Source organism: Adiantum capillus-veneris, chromosome 5, assembly GCF_014529385.1.
Source record: "Adiantum capillus-veneris isolate H3 chromosome 5, ASM1452938v2, whole genome shotgun sequence".
NCBI classification, from domain to species: Eukaryota; Viridiplantae; Streptophyta; class Polypodiopsida; order Polypodiales; family Pteridaceae; genus Adiantum; species Adiantum capillus-veneris.
The window spans coordinates 83106803-83134115 of NC_140935.1; the positions used below are offsets into that span (position 1 = coordinate 83106803).

At 41.2% G+C, this 27313-nt stretch overlaps 1 protein-coding gene across 1 annotated transcript; it reads right to left on the reverse strand.

Annotated features, from left to right (window-relative positions):
- Positions 1–11405: 11405 nt before the first annotated feature.
- LOC147457619 (acyl-lipid (8-3)-desaturase-like) lies at positions 11406–16777 on the reverse strand. Its single transcript, XM_086512491.1, has 14 exons — positions 16462–16777; positions 16107–16338; positions 15926–16018; positions 15146–15299; positions 14885–15068; positions 14731–14800; positions 14564–14637; positions 14359–14426; positions 14195–14286; positions 13940–14084; positions 13723–13848; positions 13492–13563; positions 11907–12017; positions 11406–11806 (listed from the first exon to the last, which is right to left on the reverse strand). The coding sequence occupies exons 2-14, from the start codon at positions 16265–16267 to the stop codon at positions 11726–11728; spliced, it is 1431 nt and encodes a 476-aa protein (XP_086368617.1). The 5' UTR covers positions 16268–16338; positions 16462–16777; the 3' UTR covers positions 11406–11725.
- Positions 16778–27313: the final 10536 nt, after the last annotated feature.

The window sequence follows — 27313 nt, forward strand, 5'->3', positions numbered from 1 at the left end:
CTCCCTATATCATCAATCATAGTATAAGTAAAAAGAAGCATATAATTTAGATGAATACTTGTCTTTCATATACAGATATAGAAGATGGTGAGTATCATCCAAGTTTATTGTCAGGGTAAAGATTTTTTTTAGCAAAGGGTGTCTCTTATGCACAAAATTAGAGTGCCCTTGAAATTCTTTAAATAAAGTACTAAAATTAACAAGAATTTAAAAAATTAACAATGTGACTCAAAATATGGTGATTTTGACCCTGTCAATTTTTTTGGAAGGCCCAAAAACCCTAGGATCAACTTCTAAGTCGCCTCTTTTTGACAGCCGGAGAGGGAAAAATAGTATAAAAAAAAGGCTCCGAAAATGCCTCCGAGGCCACTAAATTTGCACAGGGAGGCCCCGAAGACATTTTCAAAGGCTTTTTTTGTCATTTTCCCCTCTTCGGTTGTCCAAAAGAGGCGACTTAGAGTCGATCCTAGGGTTTATGGGCCTTCCAGCCACACTTACGAGGTTAAAATCACCATATTTCGAGTTTTAAAATCAAATTTTTCTTGATGGTGTCCTCCTTGTACTAAAACTATGTATTTGGGTGGCTCTCCATTTTCACTTAAGGAGAACGCCATTAAAAAAAAATTATACAAAAGCCTTTTCGGCTACACTATTTTTGCATAAAGAGGACACCATCAAAAAAATTTATACAAAAGTCTTTGTGTTGTCCCTATGCGAAAATAGTGTAGTTGGACAAACATCCGGCTACACTATTTTTGCATAAGGAGGACACCATCCCAAAAACTTATACAAAAGCCTTTGTGTCATCCCTATGCAAAAACAGGGTAGTCGAACATGCATTCAACTACACTATTTTTGCATAGCAACGACATAGATTGAGAAAAGGTTGTGTTGCAAAATTTACAAAGAAAGTATTAAGATTACAAAATTTCACCTCTTACAACGAGCATCCAAAGATTTTAGAGTAGAAAATGAATAAAGGTTCGGTTGAAATCGACTTTGTGAAGAAATGTGGAGCAATAAAAGAATGGAGTTAACCCTAAAAAATGTGAAAAATATTGTTTGGTTGCAAATGCCTCTATATATAGTAGTGCACAATTACCCATGTAAAATTTGAATTGACACAATTTACGATGCATGGACTTGATCATTGTGCATGGATTTGACTAGAAGAGGGTTACAAGAAGCAGAGTACTTGGAGGGAGAAAAATGTAAAGTCTGATCAAGCAGCTAGAACTGATCCTTGTATTATCCCCCCTTGCTTCCTTGCCTTTTTCTAGTGGAAATCCATTGTAAAAATCTTTCATTTGCAGATGATCTATTGTATGCATCCTTTCTTTTTTGTATACTCCTATGTATAGATGTAGCAATATCAGAGCTGTCTAATAATTTTTTAGTCTCTTGTGATCTTGTTCTATGTCACACTTGTCTATAAAACCACTGGAATACTTCAAGCAATCTATTAGCTTTTTGAGCTCCTCCACCATTTCTAGTGTGTTTGGAAAACTTCGTTCTTGCTTGATGGACTTCTCCGTACCTTGAGTAGACCAAATTGACAAGCTTCCATGTTTCTTTACAGGAGTGTGATTGTAGATAATGTGGTGCACAAAAAAAGATAATATATTTATCAACTTATACACAAGTAATGAAGAAAATTAGTAGAAGCAAAATTCATAAGTATTCCCATGTAGTGTGTAAAGAGCTCCGGGCTCCAAGCACTTGTCATAGCTTTCTTGAATTTGTTCAAATCTTTCTTAAACTTGGAGAGATCATTCTTTCCCTAATGACTTTTATCACAGTAACAAAAATGCATGCACTGGTTAGAGGTGGATATTTGAAAAGGGAATATTTAAACCACAACTTGAAAGTTTGGATCTTTAGGGTGTCTATCTTGAGCTTTGTTTCAGTTAGCAAGATTTAGCTCCTTTAATGCACCCATGCAGTAGACATAGGGGCTTTTGGCATTAGCATCCCTTGACACATTGAACTTACACTTCAGTGTCTTTAGGTCCCCCCTATGTGCCATTCCACCTTGTACCTACCAAAGCCCTCAACATCTAGCTCCTCCCTAGCACGTTGAGCTTTAATTATTACAAGGATAGTAGTGTGGTGGAATACCCAATTCAACACATTGTGAAATCTTCACTATCAACCTCAAAATCACCCAACCATCAATGTTTTTTTCTGACTGTACATTAAAAAATTTAGGCTTTTTCCCCCCTCTATGGTATGAAGAGCTCTATTCATGAGGGTTATTTTGATACTCTCTCAAGATTCTACCCTTCACAACTTTATTCTCATCTAATTTGATGACAAAAATGGCTTGCCCATTCACGTCAGTATGTTGAAGATCATAGAATTTTGTCATTGCCCTCTACAAAGTTTTCAAGTCAAAAAATAGATTGTTGAAGGAGAAAAACTTAAGATCTTTCTTCTTACCGGGATATATGTCATTGATGTGGAAAGCCTCTCCAAGAATCTCCATGACCTTGGAATTAATTTTGAGCCTAGCCTGTTGAGAAACTGATGACTTTGGAAGCAAGGACCCCTTCACTCTTTTCTGCTTCAAGTTTATATTGATGAGCTTGAAGAGATTTTGGTAAACTGCCCTACTGATTCCAACTTTGTCCAAAGTGCCTTGAACTTCATCTTTGTCCATAGTAGAACTTTGCAAAAATCGATTGATGCATTTCTACCTAGCAACTGTAGATCTTGTTTCATTCAATAGGTTGGCAAAAACAGGTGGAATCACTTCACAAAATGATTGTGATACACCTCTCATGTTTCCTTATAAACAGTCTGGCTTAACTAAGGACCTAAGGTAAACACAAAGAAATACTATAGTAGCCAAAGATACCAACTTGTAAAACAAAAATCAATTTGATTTTTAAAAAAAGAGCAATTTTATCTCATTGCTTTGATTCTTCTACTGCAGCCTCCACCCCCTCGCTTGAGACTCTCTATATTCTTCAACTTCTTTGTCTTTGTCTAAGCCCAAGCTATGTCTCTTTCTTCTCAGTGTATGAAAATGACACCACATGTGGGACCCCGAAAAGTGACATCCCGTACACCGAGTAAAAATATAAAGTATTCCCCCCAATTTTGAGTTCTAAAATTACTTGTTCATTTTTTCAAAAATAAAAAGTATTTTCTCTCTGTCTATCATATATTACAGGGCAAATTAGAGACCTCAAACTTCCCCTAGTGTTGTCTAGGTCATTAGCTTGGAATTGCAATCTTATCAGAGATCATTCAATTTTAGACATTATGGGATCAAGTTTCCATTAGCGGGCAAGATGAAATGCTTCGTCTATTATTCGATGACATGGGTGGGGCCAAAATAGGCAAGAATGACTCCACTAGAGAGGATCCAAGCCCAAGTAAAATCTTGGTTCGACTTGAAGTTGATTGGGACGGATTTCTATTTGATAATTATAGGGTGCTTGCTTGTTGAGAGCAGTTGCAATCATTGTTTCAAGGGCTTGGTATGGTACAACCTCTTCAATACAGAATCTTCATGGGTGACGAAGAAAATCGCCATGATCCAGAGCTCCTAAGTCCAAGCAAGGAGGACAACTATGAAGGATCTAGTGTGAAAATTTGTGCATGCATCAATAATAGTAGAAAAAGGAAAGCGAAGCGTGATTGCTTGGCATGTTGTGATAGGTGCCTGAGTTGTCACAAGCCTCTCAAGGAGATACTAGCCTTTGATTATCTCTCGATTGAAAGAAAGACAGATTGAGATTATGTTGAGCAGTAAGTCTTTGTGTCACGACATGCTCTACATGTGGAGAAACCAAGACAAGTGGTTGGGAAAGCCACCTGAATTGCAGCCGAAGTTTATCCATGATTTTTGGGATGTATCAAGACCCATGTATGAGCTTGGTCTCCTACTAATAGACATTGCCCATACCTTTTATAGTTTTAGTCGGGAGAAGTGTTGGACAAAGGAGAGTATTGAGACGATGCGATCATTGTTCTCATCTTGGAGAGTAAGGAGTGAGGAATCCTTTGGTCCAAATTCTTTAACATTGGAGCATGTTGCTGGGAATGGGGAATTGCTTGATGACATTATCAGACATGGGTCTCATAATGTATATTGGTGTTACATTTTTGAAGGGATGGTCTCCATATATATGGGAGTTAAGACAAATAAAAATAATAATGAGACAACCTATGTCCACTTATACAAGCGTGTTTTGTTTACATGGGTTACTCACATGCTTCAAGAGGAGAAGGATGGATTCCTGCAACATGAGAGAAATTGTCATTCTTGCACCAAAGGTTGATACTTTCAGATGATTTTACTCTAGTGCTTCCTATGAGTCCACAATGCTCTATCTTCCATGAAAAAGGACTCTTAGAGCTCTCTTCTCTAATAAGAGCTAGAGAGCTATGGCATAAGATTTTGGCAAATTATGTAGCTACGTACTGTCACATCATGATAAGAGCAAAGGGGATCAGTATAACCAAGAAGAAACGCACAAAGAGATGTCTTTCAGATGAGGAGAAAATGTACTTTCAAAAAACATGGGCGAGGATACTGAGTGAAGGTGAAAATACTCTTGTCACGACCTACCAGAAGATACTTTACCATGGTGAGGCTTTTAAAGTTGGCAATCATGTGATTGTAAAGCAACACAATGGTATTATTGATGCTCTACCTGTGGGGCATTGGAAGGCCAAAATTAAAACATTGTTCTCTATCAAGCACAATGGTCAATACTATTTGTATTTTGGGGCAGACTATTATAGACAATGCATATCCTCAGACAATGGGGTTGACGAGCTAATAGTTCATCATGCAACTAGAATGAGCATTGTACATCAACAAATTATGCCATACACTTGGGATTGTGTAAGACCAATCTCATCTTTGATGCATAAGTTCATACCTCTGTCGTTGACAAGTAACAGGCTAGTAGCATATGAGGTAAAATATTTGATACAAAGAAAGAGGCTTATAACCCTTGGAGAGTTCAGGGACATGCACCCCCTTGGCTAGAGGTCGGTGATATTGTGTTAGCAACCAAAAGTGATGGTGAAGGTGATCTTGTTCACGCAGTAGTTAGAGAGATTGACCACCAAGGCAAAAAATGCAAATTAGATTGGCTAGTAATATGTGATCATTCCAATCATAGTAAATGGAGGATACAAAGCCACAAGGATGAAGAGATATGTTGGAACTCATGCAAAGTAGCGATAGATGACTCTATTGTAGTTAGTAGGAGGTGGATGTCTTCAAAAAGTGGTGAACACTTAAATTTGCCAGAGCTTTGGAGATGCACAAGTGCTTAAGCTTTGATGTATCTATCATTAAAAGACTTTATATTAATTGAAAAAAACATTATTTTGTATTGGCTTTGATGTTTTGTTCATACTTTATATGATTTAAGGTATAACTTCTGTAATTGTAGTTGTTACATGGCTTCTTCGTCTGAAACAATGTCTCTCAAAGAGACAATAGCAATGTTAGAGAAAAGGGTGAAAGAGCTAGAATCAAGTGGTGGAGAGACCTCTGAGGTTGATAATAAGAAGAGTATGGCAATTGAAAGATTGTCTCAAAGGCGCAGCAAGGCTATACAAGTTGCTAAGGAAGACACATTTAAAAAACCAGTTCCAACATATGAACAGCTCTTTCGCTTCCCACTCAAGAAAAATGATAGAGATCCAACACTCTTGTATAGAAAAGAGTTTTTTACAAAGTATTACTCTGACAGTGTACATGCATTCCATTTCTCCAATATGAGAACTGTTTACACGTTGGATGAAGTCATTTCCAAGCTTTATGACCTACTGCACAATCCAGACGGGAGGGACAAAATTATGAGCTTCATTCAAGAGCACCGTGATGAAATTGAGGAGATGAAGTTCCGAGGTGCAAAGTACCATTGGAAAGTGGAGGACATATCTACACCTTTCGCTTGCATCACATGCAAGCTAAGCGAAAGAATGAAAAGAAAAAATCAACGCTATTCAAGACCACAAATTCAATACCTGTAAACCACATTCTCATTAATTTTTTGTAGTTTTTAGCTATTATATAAAGATTGCTTATATTAAGTTGTGCATTGTAGGGAGCTGACTTAGTGAATGCAAAGGTGGAAGATAAAGGAACACAGCTTGTGGGAGTTTCTACATCTTTTAATTTTTTGCATTTTTTATATTGATTAAGTTATTTGGAAATGTTATACAATCATAGATTAAGGAAAGGTTTTTACAACCCATCGATGAGGATGTGTATCATCTCATATTGAATTTGAGAAGACCGACACTATTTAGAGAAAATTTTCACTGGCGTGCAAGTTGAAGCCCTTCTAAATGTATGTTTTCTTAACATAAACTATCTCTAATTATTTTCTACACTTTCTTTAATCTAGTTATTTACTATTAGGATGTAGAAGAAGAGGATGAGGCTTAAGCTTCAATTGATTCTTTCTTCGCTCTTGTACAAAAGGTATGTCTATGTGAGTGTCATGTGCACTATTTAGACTAGCTATTATTTATTGTATTTTATTTTGAAAATATACAAAGGTTGATCCTATTAAAGAAAAAATGGATATCGAGAGCTCTCATGAAGAAAATCAAGAAGATGTGTTAGAAAGAGCAAGCGTGCACGGAAGGTTTGCTCACTTCTTTAACTTTTATGTATTTCATATCCTTCAGTGCTTTGAGCTCTAACTTAACCTTTTTGATGTAGTAGAATCAAAAGATGATGGATATGATGAAGACTAAAAAGGCAAAAAAAGATTGCACCAAGAAAAACGTAGTTGCTATTTATTATCAAAAAATTCATAGTGTAAAGCTCTAATTGAACTTTTATGATTTCAATTTTCTATGCATGCAGAGTGTGTTGAAGAATATTCTTAATCAGAGTGTCAATCAGAAGTGGCGTACCTTTGGTCACAAATAAAATTAGAATTTCCAAATGTGACACTTCTCCATTAAGTGTGGATGATGTAATTGTGGTCGAGTGAGGTTATGTTTATTTGTTTATTTCGATGTAATTTGAGACCCAAAGAAAGGGTGAACATTCTATCGTCAACTATTTTCAATTATTAAATTTGTGACTTAAATTGAATTCTTCAAAAAGCTATTGTGAGTTAATTCTTGTATATTATCCTTTTCTTAAGAGCTCTTTGTTCCAAATACCCATACATAATGAGTTTGATGCAAAGATTTAATTTCTTTGATGGAAGATCTCTGGCACATTTATGGGATTTGTCATTATAATACTATTAGTTTAATTATAAGGTCATTAAATACTATGTAACACATACATGTATAATAAAGAAGAAAAATTTATGGTATTCACATGTGACTCTATTTATGTAACTATTGCATTAGATTCTGATTATAAAACTCACGTGCATATTATTATATAGATTTTTTTCCATCCACATTACTATGTAGTTTTTTCTCGTGCATATGTTGGAGCTATGTAGGTTTTTTTTTGTGCATATGTTGGTCAAAAAGTTGTATAATTTTATTATGTAGGTCTTTTTTAATACACACACACATACATACATATATATATATATATATATATATATATATATATATATATATATATATATATATATATAATATATTCTATTTTTATTAGTTTGGACTTTTCCTATATATGTTCAAGTTTTATCTAAGTCTTTTTTTTTTACTATGTAGGAATTGATTTAAAGTTCCTTGTGTGATGGACTCGATGAGCTAATATTATAGGCGCACTGATACGATGGGGGATCAAAACCATTGACTTTGGCCTCCAAGCAAGCCATCAAGACGTGTCATTTACTCCATGCTTGAAGTCTACAAGAATTACATTTAACAGTAAAGTCTTACAAGCACATTATTCTCATCAACTTTTAGGGTAAAGGAGCCAGTTTAGAGACACTCAAGAAAAAAAGTGTAATTTTGGGTGGGATTTTGTAAATTTGGTCAGATTTGAATTTTGAAATTTGCATGAGATTCCTCATGCAAAGGCGGATTAGATAATACCAAGATTGATATTTTTTGATTTAATTTGGGCAGTCAATTTGAGAAAGTTTAAATTTTGAGGTCTTTTAGGGGTTAGAAACACCCAAGGCCCAGTAATGGTACAGTTTTCAGCAAATCACAAGTTGACACATAAGCAAGATTCCTAGCATATTCCAAATTTTTGTCTCTAAATTGGGGCGTGCATGACTTTTAAAAGGCACATGTGTTACAACTGGCTCCTTTACCCTAGTGCTACCAAATGATAGCTTCGATTCCAATTCTTCCTCTCCCACCACCACTTTCTCCTCTACCACTTCCTCATCCTGACCCACCAGATGAAATTCGTGTCGTGGATGTTGTGATATGATGTCATAGATGTCACCAAACATTTCGAGATGCCTTTTGGGTTGTGACATTGCCATGCTCCTATATACCCTACGCAGGCCATCCTTTGGCCCACCACCATCGTCCCTTACTAGTCCACCACGCCGCGTGCACGTGTAGGCATATAAAGTAAAGTGTGATGAAGGTGGCCTTGGAATGTGCAACCACATCACAACCTGTAATGTTCGTGATCTCCTGCATGATCATGAAATGGATTGAATAGCTTTGGGTTGGCAGCTCACATATTTGTTGCACCTTTTTACAAAGAAAGAGTGGTCTCTTGGACATACGGCTCTCATTTAGAGAGAGAGAGATAGAGAGAGAGAGAGAGAGAGAGAGAGAGAGAGAGAGAATTTCGAACCTCTAATTCAATAGAATTGCACTCATTAGTCACTTGGACATGTGACAAATGGATGGTTGACAATCATGGATTTCTCTTTATTTGCAAAAATAAAATCATATGATAATTCTTCTTTACTTGATGCTGCAAGGTAAAGTTTGTTTTTACTCCATGCTCAATTTAGTAGTTAATTGAAAGTAGCATTCAAATTTATGGAAAAGGATGTGGCCCTAAATAGAAACCTTAGATAACGTAAAGATCTTTTTTTTTCTAACAACACACGAGAGGGGCCTATCATAGCCATGTACGTATATTACAATACAGTACAGCATCCTCAACTCATTCGACTTTGCAATCATATTATATGAAGAATGTAATGGTATTTACTAGTCATGCAACATCAAACTAGATTGCCAAAATGTATACAAAGTTTATAATGCTATGTTAGTCGTTTTCTTTGAAAGGTTATAATTGCTTGGTTTTTTTGTTTGCTTGGAAAATCTTGCTTGGTCTTTGGAACTCCTCGGATATCAAGACACGTGACTTGTTGATTAGGCCTACCAGCACCCAAGAGGGAGTGGGTTCAGGTGTGAGGAAGTGTATGTCAATCACATTTTGGTCGTCAACAACCCATGTCAAGCGATGGATGGGGGCTGTTGGTCCCGCTTGGAGCTAGCATAGAAGAACAATATTAGATACACTTAGCTCAAAAAGGTAATTTCGGTGGGGATTTTGTAATGTGAAAATTGCATCAAATTGGTAATGAGAAGATGAATTAAACAACGCTGATATGCTTTTAACATTTATCTCAATGCTCCATTTGAGAAAAATCAGTTTGGAGTTTCTTGAGGCATTAGAAATAGCCAAGGCTGAGCAATGCTAGATTTTTTGTCTCTATATTGGGAGTGTATGTTCTCTTTTCTGAAGCATGTCTCATAGTTGACTCCTTTACTCTCACAAGTGTTAATAATCGCGATCTAAACCCAAGTGTGGTGCTTTGTATCACAACCAAACATCTGCCTATATTACCACTCATTTGCCGATTGAATTTGTGCGGTCAGTTAGGTCTAATGGAAAAGGCCAAGAACAGTTCAATAGAATGAACACAATCTGAGCTTGGACTTTAGATTCTCCCACTCATAGGATTGATCTTCTTGGATTAGTTAGGCCCTGAATGAAGCTATCCACGAGATGCCATTTTCCATGCACACCCATCAAGACACAACAAGGCGATATTCCCATAAAAACATAACATGCATTATTTCTATGCTCACACTCTCTCTCTCTCAGTTGAACTACCCTATAGATTCTTTTTTTTTGTTTGCTCCTACCTCTAAGTCATTTGGCTGCATGAATTTCTCATGGTTTGAACTACGATTTTAGAAAAACACTTTTGCACCTATTTTTTAGACATTTGACCCAAAACCTGCATCAATTTTTCTCTGCCTTCCAGAATCATTTCTTGTAATATATTCATGCTCCCATCTGGAAGTCAAAATATTTGCCTCAAGCGTGCATGAATTACATGCTAAAATCCATCTAAAAAATTGCTAAATGTTTGTTTTTCTTCCTCATAAAATAGGCCCATATTGCCTATTTATAGTAGTAAAGAGATTTTCCAATGATAACACACCATACCAAATGACCATGCATGCACCTGCCCAAGCAAAGAAAGATGCCCGACTTAACACTACTGTTTTGACAATGATTTATGTTTCTACCTTCTTGCAGTCGGCTGATACAGACTTCTCAAACAGGAGTTTCAGTTATCTGCACAGCCCAAATAGCCCCATACAGGCATGTAATGACAATTGTAGAAGCATCATCACCAAGCTACCGGGAAACAATGCCAAACAACGAAGCTTTAAGAGAGAGCTTAGACCTAGCTTGTCACAAACAATGAAAATTGCAAGAAAATGGGAAGAAACATAAATTCAACAACGCTACGGTTGCTGCTATCATCAAGCATAAGGCTGCATGTTAAGAGAGAAATAGAACAATATTACCACAATAGGTAGCAAGAGTTGAACTTACAAAATAAAATCTTGACACGAGCCCTTGATTTGGACTTCTACACTTATTTCATGCACCTAAGAAAAAAACCACAGGAACTGATGGGAGCTTCTTTCAACTAAAACTTCAACCTGCCAAATAAAAGTTCCCTTACTCCAAGGTTGTTATTTATGTATATAGCACTCATCATAACTAGTTATCTATGTATATAGCACTCACCATAACTACTAACACCATCATATGGTATGACGAAACCTCTGTCTCTTAACAAAACCTGTGGAAGAGCCAAGGGCTAGGTCGGGTGGCACCCTCAGCCCCGTAAGCTTCACCGGCAGCGCTGCGTCAAATCAGCTGTAACGCCCACTTTCGCTCATGAGTACCTTAAAGACTTGTCCATTTTTTGCCTCCACAAAGCAGCCGCCCTGCTAATCGAGCTGCCCTCCCTTTAATCACTGCTATCTTGCGTGCTTGACCTGCTGTTGACCGCACCTTTTACCACATAATTGCATGGAGTTGTAACCGGGCCACTGGGCAGGAGAGCTGCAGAGCAGCCTCACACAACCTAGCCCCAAGTCTGCACTCTTACCCAATGGCCTTCAAACTGAATTTATTAGATAGTCTTTAATAAAGTAAAGCTTATCTCATTCAATTATGAGACAGAGCTGTTATTGCTTCTCATAATGGTTGAAATTTGAAAGACTCAAAACTTTCTTTCCATTATTTGAACATGTTTTAAAGGTTCACAAGGGAGACCTTTGGAAGGTATAATATTGTGCAACTACAGCAACAATGGCTGAAACTTCAAATGCACTTCCTCAACTGCAGCTCATACATGACCCTGTAATATTGGACCCTTGCTATGTGTAGAGCAACAACACCTTTCAAAGACTAATAATATTTGCGGTAATGATACCAAAAGAAATGTCATTACCCTTGCTGTTCCAAAATGTGCACTGCGGGTTAAGGGGGGAAAAAAAGAGGGTAACTGTGCCCCTGAGAATGAGCTAAGGCAAATTCTCAACCATCCAACCGCAGCTTGAAGTCGGCCCTCCCAATTTTCTTCAAATAATCAAAATGAGCTCTTAAGGCAGACCAAAACTGTCAAAAAAGATATTTGCAGGCATGAGAAGAGAAACAATAGCATAACGGCCATGACTAAACCCTGAATAAGTAAAAACCATCAACTTGAGATGCATACAGTGGGAAAGCAGTTATAGGGAACATCGAATTCCTTGCATGTCTCCTTGACTATTGGTTGTATACTTGAATAATGAAGATGGCATATGCCAGGAAAAAGATGGTGCTCTATCTGCATCAACAGGAAGAAATGGCAGTTTTCACCCCTTTCAGAAATCCATGTTTTCCCAGCTCTTGAAGAGCATGAGAAAAATCAAACTTGAAATAAATTAATTTGTTTGAAGCCAGCGTACTAGAACACATGTGAATTGGAACTCATACTCATCAACTTCATAGTCTCCTTCAGGCAGTGAGCAATGGAAGGAGCTTTTATTGCACAAAATCGATAATAGTTCCCCCAACATAAGATCCATGGCTCCCAAAGACAGCATTGGGCTTTTTATGTATTGCGGACACTGGCCTCAGCTATGATCCTATGAGCCTCCTACAATAATGGAAGCACCTTTGCCCCTCCCTCTAAAGGCCCCCCATTTTGCATGGAAGAGAGAGTTTACAAGCAATTGGTACGGGGGCCAAATGCATGGCACTGCAAGGATTGGGAGTCACTTGCTGATCCAGCCTAGACCCTGGGAGCCTCACTTCAGATTGTGATTTGCCTAGGGATGTACAATGGAGTTAAGCGCCCAAAATGCAGGATAACACAAGCACGAGACTAAGACATCGTAAAGACGAGACTGACATTGTGGATGTGGTCCTTTTAGATTGGCATATTCCATTTGCAATGACTCCTTTGGGTTGGATGGAGGCTTCTTCAACGAAGGTGTTAAACTGCAATTCACACTTAAAGAGGATGGAGGACCTACACCTTAGGCTCCTTTTCCCCAATCTAATTTTTGCCTGTGGAACCACCGGATGATCAACGCCCTACCTATGGCTCAAGCTGATCCACCATATGCGTGGCCCACAATAATGGATCTGGGCAGCTATAACAGCATGCTGCAGAGCCACAGGCCCTCCAAAGCAGGGCCATTCTTCACAATTACTGTTCTTTCCTTGGGGGGGGGGGGGGGGGGGGGGGGGGGGGGGGGTGGGCACACTCATGTACTGTGCCTATGATTTAGGACGAATCTACTGGGTCCCATCTTGGTCACGGATAAGTTACTTACACGTTAGACTGAAAATGCCAGGTTCGGGATTTCCATCTGAATAAAAGGATCTGAAACCCTTCTCATGGCTGAAACATTATAAATATCAGCCATATAAATAGTTTCTCCTTAAGAGGACCTATGCCTTAAGCAAAAAAATGCAGATCTGGCCTCGAATCTTTGCTAGAAGGCCATCAGAAGGGACATCTCTTATCAGAGGACAGAGTTGTCCATTGTCTCACCTGACGACATTGATAATAGCTCTCGCCTTATAGACCAGTCAAATTCTTTTTGAAGGAGAGACTGGAACATAGTGCAACTAGCATGCTTGAAGAAACAAACAGAGAGCACACTTGCTCTGACCTATATGGATGAATACTCTTAAGTGTCTCAAATTCATAATTTCAAATTACTGCTCCAAAATTTTCCGCGTAAAATCATCAAAAACTTTGCATCAAAGCCCCAATTCTACAGAGAAGGTGCACTATCCAGACAACAAACCTGAAAGTTAAGACCGCCACTTATATGCGTCCAGAAAAGAGAATCTGTGCTGAAGTTGTTTGTTGTGCTCACCTGAGGACAGAAACAAGGAAAAAACATCAAAGTGTGGAGCCTTTTCACCTCGTTTCCTATACCCTGGGGGTCCTCTGAGTCCAACCAACGTAGCTAAGGTTTGTCGAGCGAGATGAAAAGAGTATTCTGAAACCAAAAATGAGATCAAACAATCAATACCTGAAGTGCTGCCCAACCATCTGATACTCTAAACGCTCCATCTTTCTTTTCCACGACTGGGAAATCGGCCTCCCCTACAACATGGGCTACTTGGAACATTAATGCGAGAGTCCAGCCAGCAATCAGCTGCCATGTCATAACCACAATTCAGTATCTTTCTAAACAAAAAAATACAACAAGCTTGAAAGTCCATAAAAATTAAGTAGTAACAAAGTACCTGGCTGATCAAGTACAGAATAACCACACGAGAGCCACTATGACAGCTGAAAATAGCAGGCAAGACCAGCATATACAAGATGTAAAATAACTTCCCACCCCAAAAGACGCAAGACTCCAATGTCGTCATCCTTGAGATTTTAATTCTGAAACAGAAATGCTGTAAGTAATAAACTTATTGAAGAAGCTGGAGCATCTACTTATTTTAGTACCCACTGAGTAAATAACTTAATTAAGGCACAGAGCAAACACATACGGGCCAATAGAGCTGGATTTGTATGCCACAAAATCATCCACAAACACACTTTTTAAAGCGAGAAGACCATAGAGACATCCCAGATACCAATGCTGCCAAAATCCCAGTAATAATTTAGTGCAAAATCAGGAAAAAGATTCACATTGCAGTTTCCAAAAATTCACCTGAAAGTAATGGTAATCATGCCTAGGCTGATCTGCTGTAACCCTTCTCAGGTCAGGGTCATTCACTCCTGATTGAACATAAAAACTAGAAATTAACAAGTAGGACTGGGACAATCCATAATACAATCTGGTCAAAGCACCACCATACGAGCATAGATGTGAAGCTTGAATAATAAACCGTGCAAATATGCAAAAGAAAACTCACTTATATCAGGATCGTAGCCATTTACATTGGTAAAACTGTGATGGCCAACGACATGCTGCTGTCTCCACATGAAACTGCAAACTCCACCTTTAGTAAATCTCAATACTCAATACAAGACGCCTAGCCAGTAGGTTGGAGGCATGAACAAACTATCCAACAGCACTGACCTACTTGCCCCAACAAGATCCAGGGATGCACTCATTAAGTAGCCCAGACCTCGCCTGTCTGAAAACGCTCCTGTAAAAGTTCACCGGCAGTTGGCTAAATTTTTAGGGCTGTAAGAGAAACAACCTCAACAGAAAAATTGCATAACTTACGTACCATGATTGGCATCATGCTGTATGCATATACCAACTTCAGCAGCCCAAAATCCTGTGGCCACTGCAGCAACCATGGCTACGACAAAACTTCCACCCCAATAAAATGTGACAAAATAACTCAGCATATATATGGACAACACAAATAAAGATTTCCAGAACATGTGGGGATGCACCCTCGGATTCACCTGAAAGGCAAACAGTTAAGCTCAGGCACTCAATAGACAACAAGCGCATTTCACAGCACAAAAAAGCTCATGTGCACCTTCATCCTTCTAAAATGATCCTCCACACGCTTTTTAAGGGTAAGATAAAAATCTTCCTCTCCAGCATTCTTGTAGTTGACAGAGGGCACACCCAAATCTTGTTCTGCTCCACATAGTTTAAGAGAACCTATGCAGTACCGTTCCAGCATTTTCCTGCATATTTTTCCAGCCTTCATTTTAATGGATGTATGCAGTCATAGAATAAAATTATAAGTAGGCTACCAATTCTATTGCTATATTGATATAGTCCAGCCTAAGGTTGAAACAAACGTGTCTGTACAGCCTGAAATATTGCCTTATGACAGTGCTGACAAACTCAGAAGTCGATGCTGGGGAAAAGTATCAAACAGGTTGCCCCTTCCACTTTGGCAATATAATGCAATTCCTCTAGCACCTAAGAAGCAGACACTAATCCAAAGCCTTTGCAGTGTCGAATCTACATGCCTATTACGACTCCCTATCGAGCTTCTCCTTCCTGAACATGAAGGCACTCGAGCGCTTCAAGGTCTGCATCGAGACACACCCTTATAATCTTAGCAATCTTCCAGCTTCTAATAGCTCAGAACTGTTTCCTTGTTGCTTCAGTAACATGCCTTTATTGTGCAAGCTAAACTTCCCTATCAATGTCTTGTAGGTAGACTTCCCAATCATAGGCTTGTAATGTCTATATCCACTAGGGTTTTGAACCAGGTTGCTCTTTGCTTCCACCAGAACAAATAACCAGAAAAAACCCATAACAATTTTCAAACAATAAATTTGCACATGAAGGTTCTAATTACCTGACAAAGAGAGGGTGGTACGAATCAAAGAGCTGAGAAGAGTCTTTGCCTGCGTTAACATAGATGAGAGTACCTCCAGGATGATGGGGAATCCTGCACCATTTCAAGCAGAAGGAAACAAGAACATACATGAAGCGCTAAAAAAATTAAAAACGCTGTGTACTGACCACAAAACAGTTACCAGGATGTGACATCGTAAACCTTGCCATGGATAATTAGCCAGCAATCTTGAGGCCTATTGTGAGAAAGAACTTCCTGGGGAGTGTACGTTGTCTCTCTGGGAGTACGTGGTTCCTCTTCTAAAACTGCGAATGAGTCTTCCAAATGAAAGCGGGGTGCCATTGGGCTCAATGGCAGAGAAAAGGCAAGGCTAAATCATGTGCAACCGGAGGAAGGAGCACGTCTCTGCAGAACTACAAACCCACATGATTAAAGATTAAAATGAGCATATCCAGACTGCCACCATGTTCAGAGCAGTAAAGTTCTAGGGAAGAAGACAATGTAGGTTGCATTTTAGCATAGAGGAAGCCAATCACCTTGAACAGAAACGCTGGAGATCTGCGTGCGCTGGGCTTGAGGGGGTCGATCTACACTGGAGGTGCAAGATAATGAAGAATGGCACCCGTGCCTGCCTGAATAATACTGCTGCTCCTCGTTTTGAGAGTGTATGCAAGTCTGTGTGGTTCTGGAGAGCCGGGGGAGAACACACACACAGTGTACTGCGTGCGTTTGTGCGGAATGCAACTCCGCCTCGCGAGCCTGTGTGAATTTGTGAAAGGTTAATTATGCTATAGCCTAGTCAGGCTTCTGCCTTGCATGTCCGAACCCACATTACATCTGAACCATTGAAGGCTTGCAATGGAAGTCTCACTCATGAGTCATGTCATGCCTATTCACGCATGCACATGCGCATGCAAACTTTCTAAATTCTCAGTGCCAACTGGTCACTACGTGGGATATCTACTATCAATCAATCTGGATATTTTCTTAGGGCCCTCACTCCGTCCAGCCTCGTGATTATTTGACACCCTCCTGTCAGGTGGGATCAATGGTCCCTATTAATTGGGGGTGGTGGGATTGGTTTTGCATCGTCCGATGGCAAATTAATCCCCAACTGATCATCATGTGATCACGATCAAAGTAAACCCCAAAGAAACTCGATGTGAACATCAAGTGATCCTCGTGTGAATCCCAATCTAGATGTGGTCACCTTGTGTTCCAAAGTGATCAGTGTGTGACCCCAACGATCCCAAAGTGAACACCGTGTGATCACACCTCGTCATTGTTGCCATATTATTTTACTTTCTCATCCCCATCTCAAGTGATGCGTGATAGCTTAATGGGAGAGTCGTTACATTCAATGTGGGAGTTGGTGGGTTCAATTGTGGGGGCAAACCCAATAGAAATCTTTTTATTCTTGACAATAAACGGACAGTTCACATCATCCAGAGATCGTACACCGTCGATCCCACCTAACAAGGGGGTGTCAAATAGTCCCGAGGCCCAAGCTCGCCGACGCCTCCAACATTAGGTACCCCCGCACGTCGGAGAGGGCCATAATTTGTTAGAAAGAAAAGAAGTGACACTCATGTGACGTCTCCTCATGCACACAGGGCCATAATTTGTTAGAAAGAAAAGAAGTGACACTCATGTGACGTCTCCTCATGCACACAGTAGGAACTTCGTAAGAGGCCTAACTCTAACTTCAACCTTTTGAGGTGCAGTTAGGGGAGGAGGGAGGGGGTAACTCATACTCTTACCCCCCTTCGCTTGCGCATACCCTTACAAGCATGCCAGAGGATATTGGTGTGAAGGAATGGATTGTAGGCATGCGTGTGTGCAGCGAAGATGGAGAGAGTGCGAGAGCGCGAGAGAGAGAGAGAGAGAGAGCATGACACAGGGATGTTGGGTGGAGCTCCCAAATCTCATTGTATGAGAACAGTGTGAGAGTGAGCGAGAGCTCCTCATACAAAGAATAAGGAGATAAATGTGGGCGGCCAGACACTCGCTGGCGGACAAGGGCAAAGCACGGTGAGACACATCGCCTTTACCTAACAATTGACTTTCTCTTAGAGGCCGATAAGAGATTTAGGCTAACATTTGTACTTTTATTGCTTCTACTCTTTCATGGACATTTGTAATTTTATTGTTTTCTTACATCGATGGGAACTACATTTCATACAAACAAGTGAAGTGAGTTTGTGAATGGGTTCTTTTACTTCACTTCATTGGATGGCTTGACTCCTTTACATTTTCTTCTTTTTTTTTAAAGCCGTTCGAAGCTTCGCTTTTACGGGATTGTGTCCACTCATCCACACCCACATGTCTCAAGGGTTGAACCATAGTGGGTGCGCTTAGAATGCCAACATGAATCTTTTTCAAGACTATCACATGGATCATACCTGCGTGACAAATGGTTCACACTCCCTAATTGTAAGTGCCGTTTTGTAATTTAATTGATGCTTACAAAACGACAACGTTGGAAAGATGTACATATATAATGGAGGATAGGGTTGAAGTAAGGAAAGGATTTTGTTGCAGAGGTGCCTTCGAGAGGGGAGGCCATGGTTGGGCAACCATGATGCCTCAGCAACAGTTTTATTGGCCCTCCATTTTTGGACTTTTGACACCTTGGGGGACCTCTCACTTCTTTGCGAGGAACTGCCTCGCATCTCGGGCTAGGGTGCAATGTAATGGCTTTAGATAAAGCCTTGTTTGAAAGTTGTTGCTCATCTGTAGGGAGCGATTAACGCTTATGCAATTTGGGGGCTATTGTGGCTCAGCAGGCCCTTGTGTTGGTGCATCGCGCTACCTCAGAATGCATGGCCTGTGAGATCTTGCAGAAGGGCTTGTTGAGGCGACCTACAACTCCGGCAATGGTTGATAGACATTGGTACGTCTATTGGGATCGGTGTTTCCTAATTTTTCTTTTTGGTTATGCTGAGGGTTATGGCGGGATGGACTCTATGTCAAGTCTCGCTATATGGTTCTTTGTTGGATGTTCTCGATCTCGGGGATCCCACATGATGGTGCATGCCTCACCACAATAGAGACTAGAGGAAGAAGAATGCTTCGAGCGGTTTTAATGTCATAGGAATGAAGTTTGGAAGGGAGTGGAAGAAGGAAGCAAGAGACGAAGGGTGAAATCCCAAGAAACCAAGAGATCTCATGGATCTATTTGACTAATCTTGAACTCCAAAAGTTGCTATTCAATGGGGAGTCAAAATAACCAATCCCAAAAGGCTGTCAAGATCTCTCCTCTTGTGTAAAAAATGACATAGGAAAAGTCCAGGGTTTGTAAAAGAGCTTGAGCACGAGGCTAAGTGAAGGGGATCGGGGAGCACCACAGACGGAGAGTGAGAGAGAGAAGGAGACACACGACACATAGATATGGGTGGGGACTTATACTATGTATAAGGTATACAAGTCAGTGGGCGCCCAGACTCTGGGCGGCCGGGCAAGGCACAGGCGCCTATACCCCAACAACCTCCCACTTAAAGGTGATTGTGCCTTTAAGCAAGGGAACATGGTCTAAAGACTACAAAAGGCGAGAGAAAATCGCTCTCAATCGATGTCCACTGGCTGGCTGTGATCGTGTGCATCTGGCTGTCCTGCTCTCGTGTAAGTCCATACACCACCAGACGTATCGCACACGTACTGCAAGTATGTACGCAATACCTACATATCTCCCTCGTGCACTATGCCATCATCAGTCAACAAACGACTGACAATCCCAACTGCAAATGCTCCCATTGCAGCTGCGATATCCGGTCTCAAGATCAGCATCTCATACATGAGACCACCGAATGCCGATGCAATGCTAGCGGGCCTTGCTAGCTCTACGGAGCATGCATCAACATATATATCCCTGGCAATAGGCATCTCTGACTGACAAGGCATGTCAGCCACATTCATCTCCTGATTGTCCGCAAAAGACGCATCAACCTATCGTGCAACCTCGGAGCAAACCAGCTGCTCTAGGTGTCTGCTGGAAGACATATCCTGCACAACTATATCCCCATGCTCACTGTCGAGCATAGAAAGGAATGATTGCATAATCGCTGACGTCTCAGCCTCCTCTGAAATCATCCACTGCAAACATGACCACTCAATCTGTTGTGACTCACTAGAGCTCTCATGCTCTAACTCCGTACGCATAGACTCTTGCACAACGTCCTCATGTCGTGACTCACTAGAGCAAGACCGCTCTACCTGTCTATCCTGCATAGAAGTATCTCGCACAACTGACTCTCTGCTTTGCTCAGTCACTAGCAAAGCATGCATGTGTGACTCTGTCACCTCTCTGTGTGACTGCTCAAGTCGTGCCCCAACTGTGTGCACAACGAGCTCACTACTCTGCACTCCATGCAAAGCACCCTGCAACCCATGAGCAAAAGAGACTGTCCGGGTCTCTCGCTCTCTGCATGGCTGTAACAAGATTGAGACTCGACCATCTCGCACCAGTACTACGTGCAATGGGTACCATGTGCCAACTCTAGCACCTCTCGCAATCATTAGCGAACCCAAATGCAACGCAAAATATCGCTCAAGTAGTGATACCCGACATCCACTATCCCTGAGCTAACCAATGGAGATCAAACTCATCGTCAAATCTGGCACATGACGCACATCTTTGAGCACGTACGATGCACCGCTCGGTAATGACAGTCTCACATCTCCTGAACCAGCAACCTCATGCAATGACCCATTTGCCAATCGCACACTACCATGCACTCTTCTAGAATAGCTATTGAACCAGTCACGATACGGAGTCACATGAAAAGTAGCGTCCCTGTCTAGCACCCACTGCAAAAGAAGTGCACTATCCTCAGACGTCAAAAAATAAGGAGTAATACAGGAAGCAAATGTGACCTCACTGTCACTAGGGTACTCAGACACTGTATCTGATCCTGCAACTGTCAAGCCAACGGAGCCTATAGCATCTACTATATCCTTGAGACTAGGTTGTCTCCTGTGCTGTCTCATACGACGAAAGCATCGCCGTCTAATGTGCCTTGTGTGACCACAATGCCAACATCTCAAGTGTCAACACGAACGAGAACGCCGTCTCTCATGAGTCATTGTCCTAGACTCGAAAGTCTCACACATATTGACTACTATAAGTGAATGTCAAAAATAACCAAGAGCTGTAACTCTACTCTAGGTACGTTAGCAATGAAATGCACTCAACTAATCCAAAAGAAGCAACCTGCAACAAGAAAATGCTCTCCAGAAAAAGATCTCACCAGCACCTACAATGCTCATGTGAATCCACGCATAAAATCTCTCGCAGTAGTGTAACCACATTGTGCTCCACAAATGGCAATGATGCAAATCCCAAATGCCAAGTGTACAAGGCTCCTGTAGAGTAAACCAAGCTCGTGTACGGCTATAAAATATGGCTGCAAATCAGCCCCAAAATTTAGCTCTTAAATAGCTGCATAAACAAGTCACAAACGTGTCCCAGATCAGCCTACAACTGAGCCATACATGGACACCTGCAAAGAGGAAACAATGGCTGAAAATTCAGCGCCCAAATAAGCCCTCAAACCTGCCTATAAACTTGTAAACTTATAGCTGAAGCCTGCTGAAAAACCTCAAGCCATTAGTGCTCGAATCCGGCTACCTAGCTCGTAGCCACACAAGCATACATCACAATATTCACTCCTGTGAGTGTGCCAAGATAACTGTACGCCTGTCAAACCGTGAGCTAATCACCAAGCCCACACTGTGCGGTATCGATGCATACACACGCACAAATCTCCCACCTGCAGAGAACACCGCACGCAAATACTGACTGCAACCCGCAATCTCTACCTAGATCGCATAAATGATGCGCATAAAACTCCTGGGAAAATTTCGCCAAAGTTTCGACGCACAATGGCTATCAACACAAAAGAACCATTGTCCTGCAAGCTCAATACAATGAGCAATCAATGTGCATCAAACTACACTCAACATACATGCATAAGCTCTGCAAACCTGTGTCCAACAAATGCTCACAAAGAGTACCAGAGGTGACCATACATGTCATCCACAACCAACCTCTGCACTTGCTCACAAGATCTACTGCTCACCACATAAGCATACATAGAGCATTACCCGCTCAAAGACCATGTATGCAAGCCACAACACTGCAGAAGAACCACTCAACTGCAACTGGCAACACCTGTGGGAGTACTAAACTCAACCTGTACCTGGGAGTCAAACCCGATCTTGTAACGCCTCATATGTGCCTGCTACCTGCAGTGTGCACGGGTAAGCTATCTACAGCAAAGAAAACAATAGAGCCCAAAACTGTCCTGAAAAATAGTCTCTCTGTTTTTAATTCCAGACCCACCTGCACTCCAAATCAGAAAACGATTCCTTCTATAAAGTCGTAGAGCTTGAAGCCAGCTCCGTTTTGAACCAAAAAGTTTTGGAATTGGAGCTTTGTAGCTCAAGTTATGAGCAAAACAGTAGACTGTTGTCAAACTGCCAAAAACTGAACGACTTTCTTGTTGGAATTAGGGTTGTAGAGAAACACACACAGCTTGGAGAAGACGAAGGAAGCTCAAGGCACACAATAGAGAGTGTGTTACTTAGTGTGCAATGGAAAGATAGATAGCCCTAGAGTGATGGGCGTATATACAATGCACAGGGGAAAAAACCTCCTAAAGAGGGAAAAAATGCCCCGGCGGTCCTAGTGTGTTCACACACATCACTACCACATGTATATGGTAACAAATCCCCCCTGGAGTGATGCGGTGAACAAGAGTTGGCACATGAGTAAAGGGAAGTGCTATGCCCTGAGGACAGGATCGGTCCACAAAGGGGAGTAAGCCCAAAGCTTTAAGGAAAGCTTCAAGCTTCTCACGAGACAATGCCTTTGTGAAAAGATCTGCAAGGTTGTCCTGTGTTGGCACATAAGCCAAGCTGATCTCTCCTGCTGAGAGCCTCTCCCTGACATAGTGGTAATGCACCTCAATGTGCTTTGTGTGAGCATGAAAAACTGGGTTCCTCGCAACTACCAATGCGCTCTACTGTCAGTGTAGATAGTGTTGGCAGTGTCCTGTCCAACACCCAAATCAGCCATAAGGCGTCTGAGCCATACACACTCAACCGTAGCTGTGAAGACTGCCCTGTAATCAGCCTCACAACTCGAAGTGGCCACAGTAGGGTGCTTCTTGCTCAACCATGATATACATGAACTGCCAAGCATGAAACAAAAACCACTTGTGGACACTCGCATGTCAAAACAACCAGCCCAATCTGAGTTCGAAAAAGCATAGCCAAGATGTAAAGTGCCACTAAGGTAGCGGAAAATCCTCTTGACAGCCTGCCAATGCTTAGATCCTGGGCTATGCATAAATATGTTGACCTGTGAGACTGCAAACTGAATATCCGGCCTCGTGTTGCATACATAAATGAGGCAGCCTACAGCGGTTTGGTAAAGAGTGACATCAGTAGGATCGCCAGCATCATGTAGACTCAACTTCAAACCTGTTTCCATGGGAGTGGCAATAGGTTTGCAATCCTCAAGTCCAAACTTACATAGCAATGTCTCTATGTAACTTTTCTGACAAAAGGCAATACCACCATCACACTGCTTAAACTGTATACCCAAGTAATGATGCAACAGCCCCAAATCTTTCATCTTGAAAGTAGCATTCACATCAGCCTTGAATTCAGCAATATGTCTCTCATTTGGTCCAATGATCAGCAAATCATCAACATAAAGAACCACAATGAGAAGTACATCACCCTCACGCTTTACATACAATGTGCTTTTTGTTGGACTGTTACGAAAGCCTCGTTTAACCAAATGAGTGTCAGCTTTCTTATACCAAGCATGAGGAGATTGCTTCAACCCATACAAAGCCTTCTTACATCTGCACACTTTGTCCTCTTGTCCTTTTATGACAAAACCGCGAGGCTGCGTTACTTCCTCAAATATGTCACCATTCAAGAAAGCAGTAACAATGTCTGATTGATGTACATCCCAACCAAAATGAGCTGCCAATGCATAGAAAACGTACAGTAGTCATACGACAAGTGGGAGCAAAAGTCTCTTCATAATCTATGCCTTTTTGATGTGCATAACCTTTTGCAACAAGTCGAGCCTTATGCGATCAATATCACCATCCGGCTTGCGTTTCAACTTGTAAACCCACTTCGTACCAATGGCCTTTTTGCCAGGAGGCAAATCACATAAAGTCCATGTGTCATTTTCTATAAGTGCATCATATTCTGATTGCATGGCAGCCATCCAATTTTCTGAATTCTATGCTTCATCAAAAGATAGAGGCTCCTCAACATCATGTAAGCTAGACACAACCAAAGCATAACAATCTGATGCATAAGATGCATGGCGAGAGCCTGAACGAGTACGACTAGACAAAGGTGCATCCAATTTACTGTCACGCAAAGTGTGCACCAACCATTTTGGCATACCTCTAGCCTGCTCATTTTCAGCCCTTTCCTCATCAAGTACATCATGTACATCTGCATCAGTAATAGGTTGATCTAAAACATTTTCAGAAACCCCCATAGGCTGTACATTTGCCTCATTGGATGGAACTTACATTCATATTTCCACCACTGAAAAGAGGCAACAAAGTGTCATAAATGTCCTGTGAGCTTACATTATTGTCTCTAGTACATGACAGCAAGGGCTGAACAGAATCTTCCACAGACACTACATCCCGAGAAACCAGAATACGTTTTGTTTGCGGATGATACAACTTGTAACCTTTGCTTTCAGCACTATAACCAACAAAAATACATTTGACAGCCTTATCATCCAATTTTCTGCGCTGCACTTGTGGCACCAAAGCATATGCCAAACAGCCAAAAACACGCATGTGCTCAATAGAAGGCTTTCTATCATGCCATGCTTCATATGGAGTAATAGATTGCAAAGTGTTCGTAGGACACCTGTTAAGTACATAAGTGGCACACATGATGGCCTCAAGCCAAAAAGAATGCGGCAAAGCTTGACTTTTGACCATACATCGTGCCATTTCCGTCAGTGACCTGTTTTTCCTCTCAGCAACACCATTTTGCTGAGGTGTATAAGGCAATGTATATTGGTGTTTTATCCCATGACTAGCCAGAAATGCATTAAATTCATGAGACATATACTCCCCCCCTCGATCGGAACGGAGGGTGCCCATAGTACATTTCGAGACATTTTCAGCCATAGCCAGAAATTGTTTGAAGCACATAAAAACTTCGGACTTCGCTTTAAGCGGAAATACCCATGCATGCCTAGAGTAATCATCAATGAAAGTCACGAAGTACAAGTAATTGCCCAAGGACGGAGTTTGCATGGGCCCACAAACATCACAATGCACAAGCTGCAACCTGCATGTGGCCCGAACTGAACCATCCTTTGGAAATTTAGAACGCTGCATCTTACCCAAAATACAGCCTTCACAAACATGTTTGACAGGTGCTTCAAGAGGCGGCAAAGAAGCAACCATATTAGATTTCTACAAACGCAACAAACTGGCAAAATTCAAATGACCAAAACGTGCATGCCAAAGTTTTGCATCTAAAATAGCCCTTGAATCTGCAACAGCATTTGCAAAATTTTGTCCACACTTGTCATACAAAGTGAGCTTATACAGCCCACGGCACAAAAGGCCAGATGCAACAATTTCATCACCAAAACTGAGATCATGAACTGTACATCTGTCATCCACAAATTTGACTACAAGTCCAAGTCTAGCAAGTGCGGATACAGACAAGAGATTCTTCTTGATCCCAGGTACATAAAGTGCATCAACAAGTGTGAAGGAACTACCATTAGCAGTAGTGAGCACAATCTTTCCAACTCCATGAACTGGATAAGAGGCGTTGTTGGCACAAGTGACTGAATTCCCATGAGGGACAGACTCGAGAGAGGTAAACAATTCATGATGTGAGGTAATGTGCTTTGTAGCACCACTATCGAAATACCACACATGTGAATCTGCAACAATTGACAAGCATGCATCATGGACAACAGGATTGTAAGTGCACTCTGTGCTAAAAGCCCATTCTGCATCAACATTAGCAACACAGTCTCCTTTCACAGAAGACTCAACAATGGCTGCATTTGTAGTGAAACTAGCATTTGCAGTGGAACCACCCTCTTTCTTCTTAGCCTCTTTGGCCTTCAACTTAGGACACGACTTGATCAAGTGATCATTGGCTTTACAATAATGGCAACGCATCTTCTTTTTGTCCTTATCACCAGAATTTCCAGACAAATTGCTGCCAGCAGAAGCATTAGGAACATAATTTTTGCCACTCGCAGCAGAACCATAAGAAGTGGCTGCATTACTGTTACCACCCTTTCTTTGAGAAGCAATAAAAGCCTGTTCAACTGCACGCTGCCTAGTCCTACTTTTTCTAGAAAGCGACTCTTGCAACAGCAATGTGCATAATGTATCAAACTTGACAACTTCAGATTTCCTTGGGTCATAAGTCTCCAAGTACTAGCAAAAGTCTGGTAGGAATCTGGTAAGGCATCAAGAACATTCGGCACAAGGGAATTGTCTGAAATGACTTCACCTGCAGAAATAAGCTGCTCATTGATATCCTTGACACTAGCAAGGAAAGTGTCCATATCATCTTCCTCATGCATAATCTTCGACTCCAGCTCTTTACGCACCAAAGCAATTTTAGCCTCATTGCGGCTTGCATAAAGACCTGCTAAAATATCCCAAGCCTGTTTTGCAGATTTTGCTGAACGAATGTGAGGAACAATGGTGCGCTTCACAGACAACACAATCAATGCATGAGCCTACGCATCCTTAACATCCCAACAAGCTTGTTCTGCTGTAGGCAAAACAACTCTAACAGCTGCAATCCTTGCAGCAAGACCTGCAACATCCTTAACATCGCCTACATCCTCAGAACCAGGGCGTACATCAATGCCCTGCACAATGTTCCAGACACCCTTTGACACAAGAAAATGTTGCATCATATAAGCCCACATAGGGTAGTTGTCCCCATCCAACCTGTCCTCAACAGCAAACATCTTGAACACATCTGTGTTGTTGTTGTCAGCCATGGTAAATGCTGCCCCTGATGTGAAAACTGCCCCAAAATAGGAGAAACGGAGCGGGAACAACCTGTGCTATATAGCACAAATCGCAGAAGACTATAAGGCACCTGTTATGCAGAAAATGGCACTGACAGAAATTCTGCACAAAATGACGAAATAGCCTATGCAGTACTGCCTGTAGTGGAAACGGAGGCCGAAATGAGCCCAAATCAAAATTCTGAGCAGACCGAGCTCTCGAGTTCACCCAAAATATTTGTCAACCTGCGAACGCTCGCCAAAGCTCACTGAAATCGGAGAAAGTGAGCAGGCGTGTGCTAGAGCAGCTGGCGACTAAGCCCGGGAGGACGTGACCT